This window comes from Triplophysa rosa, linkage group LG4 (genome assembly GCF_024868665.1).
Source record: "Triplophysa rosa linkage group LG4, Trosa_1v2, whole genome shotgun sequence".
Lineage (NCBI taxonomy): Eukaryota > Metazoa > Chordata > Actinopteri > Cypriniformes > Nemacheilidae > Triplophysa > Triplophysa rosa.
The window spans coordinates 31,971,830-31,987,853 of record NC_079893.1 but is presented as its reverse complement, the minus strand read 5'-3'; the positions used below and the strand labels follow the sequence as shown (position 1 = coordinate 31,987,853).

At 40.3% G+C, this 16,024-nt stretch overlaps 2 protein-coding genes across 5 annotated transcripts; one reads left to right on the top strand and one right to left on the bottom strand.

The window, feature by feature from the left end:
• Positions 1-253: 253 nt before the first annotated feature.
• On the top strand, positions 254-3,747 carry LOC130552934 (uncharacterized). Its single transcript, XM_057331629.1, has 3 exons — positions 254-700; positions 882-915; positions 1,236-3,747. Exons 1-3 carry the CDS (start codon positions 464-466, stop codon positions 1,643-1,645), a joined length of 681 nt encoding a protein of 226 aa, XP_057187612.1. The 5' UTR covers positions 254-463; the 3' UTR covers positions 1,646-3,747.
• Positions 3,748-9,368: 5,621 nt separating this feature from the next.
• LOC130552931 (tumor necrosis factor ligand superfamily member 6) lies at positions 9,369-15,997 on the bottom strand. Of its 4 annotated transcripts, XM_057331625.1 has the most exons (8): positions 15,895-15,931; positions 15,514-15,796; positions 12,532-12,573; positions 12,206-12,239; positions 12,061-12,126; positions 11,682-11,895; positions 10,813-10,895; positions 9,369-10,591 (listed from the first exon to the last, which is right to left on the bottom strand). In XM_057331625.1, the coding sequence occupies exons 1-8, from the start codon at positions 15,906-15,908 to the stop codon at positions 10,518-10,520; spliced, it is 810 nt and encodes a 269-aa protein (XP_057187608.1). In that variant the 5' UTR covers positions 15,909-15,931; the 3' UTR covers positions 9,369-10,517. The 4 variants fall into 4 exon arrangements, with proteins under 4 accessions (XP_057187608.1, XP_057187609.1, XP_057187605.1 ...); XM_057331626.1 differs by having other exon boundaries at positions 9,369-10,895; positions 15,902-15,997; XM_057331622.1 differs by having other exon boundaries at positions 9,369-10,895.
• Between the last annotated feature and the right edge of the window lie 27 nt (positions 15,998-16,024).

Here is a 16,024-nt window from a genome sequence, read left to right as displayed (position 1 = left end):
GCGTTCCGCCTTTTCAAGAGAGTGGGGCACAGGGATGCTGTCTTGTGCTGGTGCGTGTCACCAGGTCAGTGTAACGTCTGAATGAAAGTGACACAAAACTAGGCTCCAAAGCCGCGTGAGAGAACGATTATGGGATGGGATGGTGCATGTAGGACGATATTCCACGAAACGATGGAGCGCCAGTCACAGAAATTCACACTTCAACTCGCTCGTCTCGCTTTCCGTCTCCGCTTGCGCAAGAGCGAAAGAACAGAAGCGGAAAGTCAGTCGGTTTTTCTTCAAACCCTCCCCGTCTCTCGCGCTCGTGGGCGGGAGGAGGAAACGTGGGAAACCCGCTAGTTCCTCCCTATAGAAAAAGACTTAAAACCATCTCCTCATGACGTCTGCCGTCAGATAGACGCGAACTCTCGTGGATATAATCACCTCGCGCTGCCGCTGCTGGATAACAACGCTGCTTCTGGATATGTCCGCGGTCTCAGATGTCGAGAGTCAGTCCGCTGCGCGTCCCCGCGGCAGGTGTCTGGACACCTTTCTCATCACGTCCGTGGTCGCGCTCTTCGTCATGTTCCTCGCTGGACTCGGTGGCGCGCTGCTTTTCGCCAGATACCTCGAGAGCGAGATGGAAGCGCGCATGACCCCAAAGAGCAACGGCCAAGTGGTCGCGCAGATTGCGGACAAACTCTCTGAAAACTCCTATAAGGTATGTTTGCGCGCTTATGTCACGGGGCCCTTTTTCATCTCTCTCTCTCTCTTCGTAACAAACTTCAATTAGAACCCATAATAACTAGAGAAAAATAGCTTTGCTATAGGGCCTTTTTTCTTTTTTTATGTAACTCCACATTCTTAATCTGACCTGTAATGTTTCTCTCTTCGTGTTTTAGGGACAGAACTTTGCATACCTGAGAGCCACCAACAGTAAGTTTCCTTTCGTGACTTCATACATTTAGTTCATAATAAAATCGTTCCGGGCTCGTAAAATCCAGTCAGTCAAAACAACATGATATTTGACACGTTTCTTTACCAAATGGCCCTTACATAAGTGAGGTTTCCGTGCACTTAACTTTGGTGTTGCTAGGAACAAAAATAGATGTTTATTTACTTAAATTCGCACTTAAGACATGGCATGCACTTAATGCGCATTGTCAGTAGAACGTAACAACAGAATATTTGTCTACAACATTTGCTCAGTCAGCAAGTTTTGGGACTAAGTGTGTCTCTCTGTCTCCGCCCTGCAGGTGAACTGAAGAACGGCACTATGATGTGGGAACCTATCGCGTATGGAGATGGTCAATCCATGGGCGCTCTGTACAACTATGACAAACGACAGAGCGTTCTGAACGTGGCCGCCAGCGGAAGTTATTTCCTCTACGTCCAGCTGAACTTCTCCTGCGTGCACGTCTGTCCACAGGCCCGCTTCACTGTCAAGTTTAAGGATCAAAATGCTAACACACGACTGACCTGCTCGGTGTCCCTGCCAAGCGGAACGCAACCGGTTAGCCATACGTGTTGGAGTGTGGTCACCCTTTCAGAAAAGGATAGTCGCCTGCTGGCTGGAACAGAGTTTACAGAGTTTTCCGAACCGTTCCACAACTGGAAACTGGAGCTGAATGATTCCGGATTCGGGATGTTTCGGGTTGACAGATAAAAGCCAGATGAGATGTGAGGAACTGAGCTGATTTTAGAGTTACCGTGCCCTCTCGACCTTCATCCACACTCATGCTATCTCAGGACTCTATTTTAACGCTCTGTCAAGCAGGTCTATCTGTCCTCAAAGCTGTGAGGAAATTTCAACATGTTTTAAATTTGCTAAATGACCCTGAACCGGATTGGCCATCATTCTAAACATCCTCCGTCCGCTGTATGTTTATTTAATACATATTTGGACTAACCGGATGACACCTACAGCTACCAATAAGACTGAAGACATTAAATATGCGATTATTATTATGCAACATTTAAAACCAATTCCACATGTAAACATGAGACAAGTTTGCACATTCTGCGTGGACCTGCTGACGACCAACCAAATGGATAAGCCAAGATTCCTAAGCACTATTTATAACTGAAATATATTTATATGTGTTCTACATTTTAAATATTTGTAATATTTATGCTCTGTTTTGTTTGTACTGTATATATGGCTCATAAATGTGTTTATGTTTACGTTTTACATGTTAAATATTGTAGATATCACTACATGTAACCCTGATAGCACACATACATCTGGGAGACGTCTGCGAGACGTATTTTTGTATCGTTTGCTCATCTGCAGTACGTCTAGGAGACGCCTGCTGTCCGACGTCGTATAGGCGTCTAGAAGACGTCTGTAAGATGTTTATGATGAAGAATGTATGTACAACTGCCTTTTCTAAGACGTTTAGCAGATGTTTCACAGATCGTCTCACAGGCGTACCTGTGCTATGTGTGAAGCGGTATGTTTAAGGTCAAACGTGATGACGATGATCGATTGACTCATTCTTGTGTTCACAGACGACTGCGTTCACTGTATGTCGATGTTTATTACACACAACACTTAGAAGCCAAGTGCGTTTTGTTCAGTCTGTGATGTGACGACACACACACACACACACGTTGTGTTCTGCTGTTTGTTGTGAAGGGAATGCTGACAAACTCAGGAACTCTACAGATGAATGTAACAATGATGACAGCACTGAAATGCTTTATTTAATAAAACCCAAAATATTTGTCAATGTACATATTTCCAGGCGTCTCTGATGTGTTTCCGAGTATACGACGTGAAATCCTTTTTTTGAGCTGTGGAGAGCTTTTATGACCAATTTTGTGTTTGATTCTTCTCCTAAAATTGCAAAGGACACAACTTGATCAACGGTTGCCGTGAGATCTATGTAAAGTTTCCCAGTAAATGGAAAAGTTTGTTGAGAAATGTTTAAGTCGGTAATAACTATCTTCCCTATTTATTGGAGATCTTCTGAAGCCCTGTAGGAGACGCGTGTGTCATGTTCTCAAAAGGAAACTCTCCATTTGCTCTCCATGTATTCTCGTGTTGTTTCCGGTGAACGGGATGTCAGCAGACTCTTCAGGAGGAAAGTTCAGCCAATCGTCTGCGTCACTTACAGTCAGAGCTGCTGATGTGGTTTCAGTCATCACCACACGACGACACCTCGGCCCACGCTGAACAAACAAACAAACAAACACAAACCCTAACGATGTTTGAGGACCTTATCAGCAGCATTTCAAAGTTGAAATAAAAGTCCTAACATTTGAGCTGTGACCATGACCATCATGCCCTCTTCAACACATGTGAATCTTAAAGTTTTTTCTTTATCTGACATTAATACCTCGGGCAAGTTGTGCAGAGCATCTGGAAACAGCATGAGTCATTTCAACATTTAGACCGTCTGCTAGTAATTTAGCAGGAATTTGTTAAGATTTTCTGTACAGGCAGAATCGAAAATTGTTAAATGTGTGATTTTAGAGCGGCTGGCAGAAATACTTTATATAGTGTTTGGTCAAACGGACAGTTCAGCTGAAAATGTATTCTCTCTCACGTGGTTGTAAAGCTGTATGTGAGTATTTCTTCGGTGGAAGATGTTTGAGAAATGTCTCAGTGGTTTTGTGTCCATACAATGGAAGTCAATGGAGTTCAATGTTGTTGTTTTTTCAAACTCCTTTTGTGTTCTGAAGAAGAAAGATTTGGAATTTGTTTTGGGGTGACCTGTCACTTAAAGAGCTCTGTACTGCAGTGCTTTCACTGATAAAGAGACCTTCAGTTTGGCATATTATGTTGTGATTGATTGGTTCCAAGAAATCTAAAATCGAATGCTTAATTAACTAAAATTACAAGGACGTACACTAACCTTAAAATAACGTTTCGTAAATGTTGTTGTTAAAGTGATACAGTAGATCACCCCGAAACGAAAATTCTTTCATCATTTACTCACCCTCATTTAAAACCTGTATGACTTTCTTCCGCAAAACACAACAGATGATATTTTGAAGAAAGTTGGTAACCGAACAGCACTGGACCCCATTGACTTCCATTGTATGGACACAAAACCAATGCAAGTGAATGGGGCCAGTTAACAACGTTCTTCAAAATATCTTCTGTTGTGTTCTGCGGAAGAAAGAAACTCACATTGGTTTGAAATGACAAGAGGATGAGTAAATGATGCTAGAATTTTTGTTTTGGGCGAACTATCACTTTAAATTATCACCCATACAAATGGGCTAAATATTATTATGAGTGATGTATTACAACAAAAGATGAACTTTCAAATTTAGCCGCATAGTATTTATTTGTTTGTACGCACAACCTTGAATGTCCACAGCTAAAGATACAGCAAGTGATGAATGTGATTTACATGATAGCACAAAAGATCTGGAAAACATCTGCTGTGTATAAACATCTGCTAAACATCTTAGAAAGAGCAGTTTTACATCCATTCTACATCACACACATCTTACAGACGTCTTCTAGAATTCTGTATGACATCTGATGACAAAAAATAAAAACAGTAAAAAAACACATCTTGCAAAAGCAGACATCAAATAGATGTCTACAAGATGTACGTGTGCCATCAGGGAAGCCACCTGCATGAGAGTTTATAGATGTAGAAATGACACGTCATCAAGACAGGAAAACAAACTTAGGGCCCTATTTTAACGATCTAAGCGCACGGTCTAAGGCGCAAGTGCTCTAGGGCGTGCCCAAATCCACTTTTGCTAGTTTAAGAACGGGGAAATGGTCGGCACGCCAAGCGCATGGTCTAAAAGGGTTGTCCCTATTCTCTTAATCAGTCATGGGGGTGTTTTGGGCTAAACGTGCAGTAAACCAATCAGAGTCTCATCTCCCATTCCATTTAAGCAGACCATCTACAGAACAAGCCATTTTTTATCTTCATGCACACAATTTATAACTAATATTTTTAATATTTGGCTTGTTTGTGTGCTGCTGCGTGTTCCTCTGTGTGTAATAAGCAGAATGTACGTACGCTGTGCACCCGCCTATAGGCGCATATTACTAATGCGCTCTTTAAATAACAAAAAAACCCTGATAGCGCACATACATCTGGTTTACGTCTATTTGACGTCTGCATTTACATCTGCAAGACATCTACAATACATCGTTTGCTCATCTGCAATACGTCTCGGAGATGTCTGCTGTCAGACGTCATATAGACATCTAGAAGATGTCTGTAAGATGTTTATGATTTAGAATGGATGTACAACAGCTCTTTCTAAGATGTTTAGCAGATGTTTTTAAGCAGCAGATCTCCAGATCTTTAGCAGACGTATTACAGACATTCAGACGTCTCCGAGACGTATTGCAGATGAGCAAACTATGTATTGCAGATGTAAATGCAGACGTCAAATAGACGTAAACCAGATGGATTGTGCTATCTGGGAATATTGCAATTGTTCAAAATAGCAACCCGCCAACAATGCGCCTCGTTTTCAGACCAGCACATCCATGGGCGCACAAATGGGCGAAAATGCTTTTGCTATTTAAACAACATTGCGCAGGACGTGAAAATGAAAACTGCGTCGAGCTGAAACTTGCAAAAAACACTTTGCGTCGCGCTGCATGGCGCCGAGTGTATGATAGAGCCCTCCCTGTTGAAAAACACAGCATATGCTGGGTTAGGTATGTTTTGATGCTGATTTGCTGGTTTGTGCTGGTTTAAGATGGTTTAAGATGGTGAGGAACCAGCACGTGACCAGTTTTTTTCAACAGTATACCGTCTCGAGAACCCAACGAATGCAACATCAGAAATGTTTCCAAGCAAATCTTCAGCAGCTGTTTCACTTCCACACCCACATGTGTTTGTCATCTAGACAAATGTGTTTGTTCTTACAAATGTCTTTTTTAATCACATTCAACCGAATGAAACAAGAGCAGGTTAACACTGGACTCGTGGGTCAAATGGCTGCCATGTGTTTCAGGGAACTCAACGGCTTATTACTGACACCTGCTGGTCACATTGTTCTTGCGTAATGTCTCATATTTGCTTCTTGTATTTTTTTGGGCTGCAGTCTAATGGCCTGTCTGCAGGCCTGTCTCTCTGTCTGCCAGTCTGTCTGCCTCTCATTTTGACTCACTTTGTCATGTATTAGACCGACACTGATGCCGGGAAAGAAACAAGCAACCTATTTTCTCTGCAGCTCTCTCTCTCTCTCTCTCTCACTCACTCACTCACTCTCTCTGTCTCTGAGTAATAGAAACACACAGGAAGAAAGACGAAATATTCATCTCAACAGTTTTGATTGCATGCAGCGACAGAGAGTTTTTGGAAACTTCAAGCGAGACAACAGAAAGTAGCAGTCAGAAACAAAAAGTCTCTTTCTCTCTCTCTCTCTCTCTCTCTCTCTCTCTCTCTCCAATCATAAATATCATAAATCAGTATTATTTTTGTGTAAGCATATCTGTAAAAGGTCTGGTGTGTTATGTGGGTGTTTTTTTGTTGTGGTATGATTTTTAGAAAAATCTTGCTATTTTAGGAGAAAGGCTCCTGGTTTTGTTCTCGGTTCTCAAAATGACAAGAGACACCAAACACACATTCTAAGATTTCGCTGCGACCACAAACACACAATTAAACATTAAACATCATGTTTGTGTGTGAAGCAGTGATCTACAGTGTCTACATCAAAAACCTCAATTCTTAGTTCACATCGATTCATTTCAAGTCTACTCAGCTCAACACCAATCACATGTGTCAAATATAAGACCATCTATGTAAGACTGTATTAAAATTTAAACAAAGCCAACACATGCATCTGGGAGACATCTATTTGATGTCTGCATTTACATCTGTAAGAAGCATTTTTTGAGTGTTTGCTCATCTGTAATACATCTCTCAGACATCTGCTGTCAGATGTTATATAGACCTCTAGATGACGTCTGTAAGAAGTTTATGATTTCCCAGCTAGCACACGTACGTCTGTAATACATCTGTTAAAGATCTGGAGATCTGGATAAAATATCTGCTGTGTAAAAACGTCTGCTAAACATCTCAGAAAGAGCAGTTTCACATCCATTCTAAATCCTACACATCTTACACACGTCTTCTAGAGATGTCTTGCAGATGTAAATGCAGACATCAAATAGACGTCTGCCAGATGTATGTGTGCTATCAGGGTTAGAATGGATGTAAAACCATCTTCTCTAAGACGTTTATCAGACGTTTTCACACAGCAGACATCTTACAGACGTACCTGTGCTACCTGGGGTCTGCTGTTTTACGATAAACGTTTCACAAACTGACAGTGTGAAGACGCAATTAGCATGTTTAGGGTGTCGCTTACAAAAAATAACCGTGATATTTTATAGTAAAAGTGCAGTAACCATGTTTATTTTGGGCATATTGATTACCATTGGCAAAGCATGATTTTATCCACAGCTGGACAGGTCACCTCCAGGTGGCGCCATGAGTCTCAATCAATGTCAATTTTATTGCCATGGTTGTTTTAAGTACAATATTGCCAAAGCATCAACACACAACAAAATAAGCGACGTTACAAGAAACATAAACTGCAAATAATTCTAATCTTTCAAAAGGGAATACGTTTGGGTTGAGAAACATCTCTTCGGCTGTAATGTGTGTGGAAAACCGACTTTCTCTCATTCTCTAAAAACGGAAGGAAAAATGCAAAGAAATGAACCAGACGGCAGAAAAGAAAAATGGCAGTCGTTTCGTTTGTTTGTTTGTGGTGACCTGCAGGTTTTTGGAAACTTCCGCTGTGAGTGTAGAAATGCGCTGAGTAAGGAAAATGCAACCCCCCCACCTCAAAATAAAAAACCTGGTTTCTATACATCGTCCCTTTTCTGTCTTACACCACATCCTGTCTCTCTCCATCCTTATCTCTGCCTTTCCTCCTCTCTCTCTCTCTCTCTCTTCGTGAGGTTGAGGTTGGAAACGAGAAAGAGAACGAGGAACATTGTGCAAACGTTGCAGCTCAAGTGATTCACTCTGAGATTTGAACATTTTCGTTGTCACATTTCATTCCGCATTACAGTCAATCCAGTCATTTCAACTTCATAAATAAGGAAAACAGAAATGTCAAACTCCACACACTCATAAATGAAGAGTGAGCCCAGAAACATGAAATACTTGGTCATTTACTCATCACAAGAAATGTTGCTGATGTGTCTCTATAGCTGTTGGACGTAGTTTTGTAGGCCAGCCACAGGAAGCGAGTAAGCATTTTAACTCCTCTGGATCCCTCGTCAATCAGTTTTTAGTTTAAATGTCTGGAATAAGTTCTATGACATAAAACGACAGTAATACTTGCGTTTTTTTAAGCCTTTCCGAGTCAGGCACAAATGGGACACATGGGACTAAAACTGTTGTCGGGAACTTCTAAAATCATAAAACAAAAGAATCTTAAAAATAAACAAACATGGACACCAAACAAAAACGAAAGTAGATTCATCCACAGAGTACCTACTGATTAGAGAACATGTTTTTTGGAATCTTGGAAGTCTCAGACGTCACGCCCACGAACCATTAGCTGAACGTCTAAAACATAAGACACACTTTCTTGGAAACACTTCAGCACGTTCGAAGTTGTCATCTGATTGGTTGAATTTTACAGGATTTCCGTGAGACGTGCGTGTCGCGTTCTTATTACGGTTCGCCTGGAAACAACACGAAGCTGTCCGATCTAAGAAGTAAGCTGTCGTGTTTACATCGGTTGCTATAAGAATTCATCACGATCGACTAAACTCTTAATTCTTAAAAATATGCAAAGATCAAGGAATAAACTCATAAACATGGTTGCTGTTAACTTTTGATGCAGCACAAAACGAAACGTGATTGGTTGCTTTACCTGTTGGTCATACGGCCTCTTGGGCGGGCCCCAAGACTAGACTAGAAGCTTGGTGACTAGAATGTCAAGTTTGTTTATGGCAATTCATGAATTTTGTGTTGAAGTATCATAAACCTTTGTTGATCGCAGAGCTTATTTTTAACAAAAATATATTTTGGCTTCTTGTACTCCAACCTGGAAGTTAGCATGACACCAGTTGTGTTATGCTAACTTCCAGGTTGGACTAAAAAATATGTCATCCCTGGTGCAGTCTATTGTGACCGCAAACTTGCGTACAGAGTATTTCATATGCATTAAGAACCAAAATTACGACATCTGACAAAAGTCATAATCAGTCACTGTCCTGGGATGTCCAATTAAAGCAATAGTTACTAGTTTTGGGTGAACTATCCCTTTAAAACTAAAGTGATTATCTTGCTTATCCATTTTCAAATGAGCAACAAACATCCTGTGAATCTGATTCATAAATCAGTCATTCTCAACTTCAGTTTTACATTAGACATCAAACACAACACAATACAGTTCAGCATAAAAACCTGAACAAAAACGTCGTTTGAATTTAAACAATGATATTTATTCACAATTTATTCATCTTATTAACAATGAACTGCACAGCAATATGCAAAATTATGAACATGCCATAAGTTAAACAGGAAAACCATGAAAACAGCAAAAGTGTGATTTAACAGCCTGACACGTACGTTTTTCATTCTAAACGTTTCGTGACTATGGTTTCGTGCTAACAGCAGCCAATAATTCACTGCATCAAAAACAGCACGCAAACCCCCCAGCAAACACAGTACGTTCTGACAACGTCGCCAGTTCGTCTTCATTTGGTCACCGTGACATTACTTTGTGATCGCGTTCTGAGGACGTCTTGGCAACGTTCTATTTCTTAGAATTTTTGCTAACGTTCCAGAAACGTCCTAGCCATGTCCACAAACAACGCTGTGAATTAATCCCATGGAGAATGCTGTAGCGACGTGGAATACCGGTCTTCAGATAACCTGGACACTGGTCATTTGATTAATGAATCTGGTCATTTCTATTTATTATGTTATTATATGGAAATTTATGATCAGAGTAAAATCTGTTATGTTGTCAAAACGAATGCTATTAATCCAACTTTTCACAGCTATTAAACTAGAGTTTAATAAGATACAACAATTAAAACTGTGTTTCGCTCAGATCATTTAAACATTAACGGTCATTTCGTTTTACTTCACTGCATGATACATTATTTTAGCGGTTTATTAATATTCTTTCTTTACTTTATACCTTACAAATGTGAGGTGAGAGTAAACACATATTTTAGTAAAAGAGGGGTATAAATAAATTACAAACACGATTTTAACAACCTGTTTGGTCGTTGGGACGTACTGGTTACGTCCCAGAAACGTTATTTGGTACGTTGCTGCGACGAAAAATGGTCCGTTCCATTTACGTCTTCAGGAGGTAATCACCACGTCCCAGCAACGTCCAATGTTACATGGTCACTACGAATATGGGAATCACAAAGTTACGTCGCTGGAACGTTATTTGGTAGGTCGTGGCAAGGAATATGGTCCGGTCCAGGTCGTCACAACGTAAATGTGTTAGCTGGGCCGTAACCACATACTTAAGATTTTAAATATGACCTAACACGACATCATCAGTCTAAACAGAGTACATGTAATAAAAACGTGAAACATGAGAAATGTTCTTATATTTTATATTAACACAACATTGTCTTGAGCGCCAAACCCAGAATTGAAGGATGTGCTCCCCAACAGAAAACAAACGCCTAGAAATGATAAACACAGCACAGGATGTGTAAATACTGTATATTAGCATCTAAAAATATTTCAAACTGAGAATCTGAGAGTAAAGAGAACAAAGAGTAAAGAGTGTGCGTGCGTGTGCAGGAGTATGGACGTCAGTGGATCTTGAAGGCACCAAAAAAGTTCTCAGATGCTTCTCCGTACACCAGTGAGAGGTTATTGACCTGAACAAACACGCTGTCACCTTTTACGAGGTTGAAGATTCCACCCAGGTAACTGTTGCCACGTTCTGGCATCGACTGGTCTTTGTGGTTGTTGCAAAGATATCTACAAAACATTCATAAGTATAAAAAAATTAATAAGATCACATTTTCTCTTCTCTACTGTGTACACACCACATTAACGGCATTTTACGGCATTAACAAACTGTAACTTTTCGTTTACATAGGGGTGACCATACGTGCCATTTTCCCCGGACACGTCCTGGCCAAGAGTTCGGATTTGTCTACCACATAGTCCAAGTCATCGAGGTTCTCACATTTCAGATAAAAAAAACATTGTACAATTAACGAATAATCATTGTAGTTTCATTTTTGCCTTGAAACATAACGGTTGCTTTTCTGAAATAAAACCTGAAATAATAAACCTCGATGACGTATGCGGCGGACAAATGCGACCTCCGGAGGACGCCGCCGAAATCCCGGCCAGGACAAATGGCAGGTATGACCATACCCTAATTTACACGACAACTGCGTTTCGCCGTGCTGAAAACTCAACGTTTTTTAAAAAGCATTATCTTCTCTGTGAAAACGACAAAATTGTGAATTAGTGAAAACCGTGACATAACATTCATGCGTATTACGAATTTCTTGACAACCAAAACAAGAATTATGGACTACAGGAGTGTGTTTGTGCTGTTGCTGCTACCGAGTTGATCAAGTCCTCTAATAAACCAAATTCATTGGCCGTCGTCTCTGTAGAAGAATGCGTATGCATGCGTAGGTTGAAATGGAGTAATATTGTTTTAAGGAGAACTCAAAGCTGCTGTATAAAAGGCACAAAACTTCAATCGTGATTTCATGTGTTACACTGTTGTTTTAAGGTTGGAGATACCTGGAACTCTTCATCAGCTCTATGGTGCCGGAGTATCTCCCTGTGATGTACATGACCTGATGCTTCACCAAACTGCAGTTCTCCAGGAAGGACATTTTGGAGAAGATGTAATAACATCCGTCCTCTTGAATGTACAGACTGTTGTTCATGAGTTGCAAACCGGTCACGAACGTAGGGAAAATGTTTCGTGTCCAGCGCAACGCCCCGTGTTCTTCTGGTGGAAGACAAACGCACACAATGTGAAAATGTACTCTTCTATATTTGCCATGATTATTATTGCTGTTACAGAATTATTTGTCAGGAGATGTACATGAATCTATATAGACAGAGTGAGTAATACTTTTATTTGTGTGTAGTGTATGTGTAAAGCTTCTCATACTTTGTAGAAACGCTGCAGGTTTGCGCACATCTTCAGGGAGTTTTTCGGGTAAAATTTCATTATGCTCTGTTCACAACACAAACACAGTGATTACCGAACACGCATCATCACGCGATTACACATGTCTGTGTGTTTTTGTACTCACCGTGTGGTTTATTCAGAAATGAGTTATTCTCTGCCTGTTGATAAAAACATGCATCGATATTAATATGACACATATGAAATATCTTCCAAAAATATTTGACGCGCCATCTACAGCAAGCGTTTTGCTAGTTCGTTCATAATTAATAACACTCATATTATGCACGAAGCTTTAAAAAACTCAACATGGACCACTTTAAATGTAAATGTCATGCGGGACAGGGTTGCCAGATCTGTGGTTTTTCTGCCAAATTGAACTAGTCGCCTTGGGTTGTGTTTTATCCCGCAGATGTTAAACGCCAAACAAACACAAACATGTAGACAACTTACTTTCATATATTCCACGTTATGAATGGGCCTATCTGATGGTGCCTGTAATGAGAATAACAACATCAGTTATTTTACACAACAGTGACTTTTACTGAGAAATTAAAGCTTTAGAAAATCATTATCATTACATTTCATGATAAAATGTTCTCTCTTATTTCCGTTGAATATGAACAGTTAGCTTCACCCGGGTTAAAATGTGTACACTTCATGTTATTACACTTTGAGTCACACGTACATTTTCTCATTCTCTTTTTAAAATTGATGTACCCTCATAATCTTCAGTTAAAATCTGAAAATATACTTCATTCCTCGAATGACTTTCCATCTTAAATGACGAATGTTAGACGGCTTGGGCGGAGCATCCATTAACTCCTCCCCTTCAACTGTCAGTCTGCTGCCAGTTTCGTTTCAAAATGCAACGGCTGTTTTTATATGTCCAATCAATTTGCAGTGAAAAACGCAAGCCACGCCCACTATTTCTCTCATTCGAAATTCTGTTTCACTCCGAAATGCGTCAAAATACGGAAGTAAAAACGATCTCAACTTCCGGTTCACAGTGACATTCATATACTACACTGTCATGATTCTGCCTCATCATGTCATGTCTTTCTTGGTCTTGTGGCAGAGTCATGGCAGAGCCTCGTGTTTTGTGTGAAGAGAAACATATTATTGTCGGTCAAGACATAATATGCATTCTCTCCGGTCTCGTCTTTGGCCCCGCCCCTCGCGTTCTCTCGTTTAGCTTCCCTTCAGTGTTTCATTACCCACACCTGCCCATTGTTATCTTCCTTTGTTAGTCTCCCTATATTATGCCCTTGTGTCTTCTGTCCTGTGCTGAATGGTTTTGCGTTGCCAGTGTTTACGGTCATGTTTTGAAGCTTGTTGAATTCCTTGCCGTGTTTGGATGTTGTGTCATTATTTAGTCTTGCCGTTGTCTTTCATTAGTAAGTCTAGATTTTCTGTTTTCTTGTTTCTTGTCCCAACGTGGGAAGTGTTTATTTTCAAGTTTTTATATTAGTTGTGTTCTTGTTTTACCACCATTCGTGGGTTTTGTTTGTGTATATTAAAGTTTGAGTTTTCTTGAACTGCTGCCTGCGTTTTGGGTTCTCTTAGCAAAACAGCAAAAGTGGTACGTCTGGCTCACTCAGTGCAAACGCTCATCTACAGGCCAAGACCGTAAAAGTACAAGCACTACAAAGGTACAAAGATTATCTGCTTTACTCGGTTTATAAATGTAAAAAAAGTTCTAAACACATTTCTCTACATTAGACACGTCGTTAAAAATAACAAGCTCTTCTGTTTCATTGAGAAGATGTTGACATTTAAAAGTCAATAATCAAGAAGACCACACTGTAAACACGGATAAATTGCCAATACTCAAAAAAATGTGAGGTTCTTGGTTTAATCAAAATGTGAAAGTTCTGCTTGATAATTGTTAATCTGAAAAACTGTCAAAACTCTTCTAAATATCCAAGATAAGTCAACATTAAACACTAACAAGAATTTAACTTTACTGTAAAACACATAAAATAATCATATTTTAAAATGTACTCTCCTAATGCAGTCTGACGCAAAGCATGCTGGGAACTGGAAATCCTTTTCGACCAATTGTGTTGAATTTACATCTTTAAATTAAGTAAATTTAACAAGGAGCACTTTTTTAAGAGTTTTAGTTAAAACTTCAATTTAATCAAAAAATAAACTTTTGTCATAAAATTAAGTTTACATTACTTAATCTGTTTGATTATTTTGAGCATTTGGGTTTACAGTGAGAGTTGGAGGATGAAGTGATCATGTCTTTTTTTATGTTCTGTCATCTTCATAAAAATAAAACACCTAAATAAAAACAGGCGACACACATCTCTACAGGAAATGAACACCGTCATGTAAAAGCATGAGCATTATGCTGCAGAAGGTGGTGTGACAGCGGTTTATAATCTGAACTGGTAACCAAACGCTGAACCTCAGGTCACTGATAGAGGACAGATCAGCTAAATAACAGACGGTTTAACACAAAATAACAGAAGCTGAAAAGTAATCTGATCAACTGCACGCGCTATCATGCTTTTTGGTTCCCTTTCTTCAGGGGTGTCATCGGAGGGTGGAGGTAAAATCTGATCATCCAAACAGACATTAGAAACCACCTTTCTGACACGCTGTAGCTGACACACATCGGTTCTTTACACCTACGCAGCAAAATCCCCAGAGTTAAATCAACACTGCTCAGAGTTCGTCCCAATGTACAGAGAGTTGAAGTAACACTGAAAGGGGGAGTTAAAGTTAACGAGATGATGAAGATGATTAATTATGTGCTGATTGAGTCATTAATGATGAACACCTGCTGTTAACAAACACAATCACTGAAAAAACATCAACAATAAGAAGTCACCATAACGGTGTTGAGTGTTTCCTTGAGTGGGCTCTTTTTTTAAGTTTTTCAAAAAATCTGAAGTTTCTGAAGGTTTTTTTTGCATCAGCTGAAATAGTGTGTTTCTGAAGCACATTTATGACATCAGCTGATTTAACTCTTGTTGTGTACAGTATGAGCTCATATTATACGGACAGTCATTCTGTCATCATTTATCCACTGTCGTGTGGTCGCATGAGTTTCTTTCTTCTTCAGAACACAAAAGAAGATCGTTTGAAGAATGTTGGTCATCAAACAACATTGAACCCCATTGACTTCCATTGTATGAACACAAAACCACTGAGACATTTCTCAAAACGTCTCCTTTTGTGTTGCACTGAAGAAAGACTCGCACACAGATTTACAATCACGTACACGATGACTGAACTTCTGTTTTAGGGTGAACTGTCACTTTAAATGAGATGACATATTGATTTAAGTTCAGAAAGTTCTGAACAAATCAGTCTAGTCTGGCCAAACTCTACGAGTGTCTGAAAAATCAAGTTTACATCCAACGTGTGGTGGGACACGACAGATGAGCAGAACTAATAAATGACAATCCTCAAAGCGCTCACCGTGAGTCTGTTGTAGAGATGATAGATGAGTCCGGCCTCTATAAAGACGCCCAGCAGTGCCACACCCAGCAGCAGGTAGATGAGAGAGAGATGATGGCCATCCAGCTTCACGGCGGCCGGAACGCCCAGCGCCTTACTGTCCACCACAAACACCTGAGGGCAGCGCTCTTTCACATCTCTGTTCTCACCCGCCTCTGCCATGCTGCACGTCACGCCGATCCAGAAGCCAACGATGATGCTGACACCCCAACCTGACCCCTCAACTTCAGTGCACCTCACATTCCTCCATCGATGTTAATGAACAAACCAAGCACAGAAGAAGACAATGAGTGCGCGACTCTCCACCGTGTGTTGAGACACCATGAGCAAACACAATCTGACCTACAACCTCTCATGAAGCTGAACTGAGCTGAGCTGCTCGTGAGATGACCGCCCACTGCTGCTTTCAGAAGGGTGTGCGCTGCAGAGAGAGAGAGAGAGAGAGAGAGAGAGAGAGACAGAGAGAGAGAGA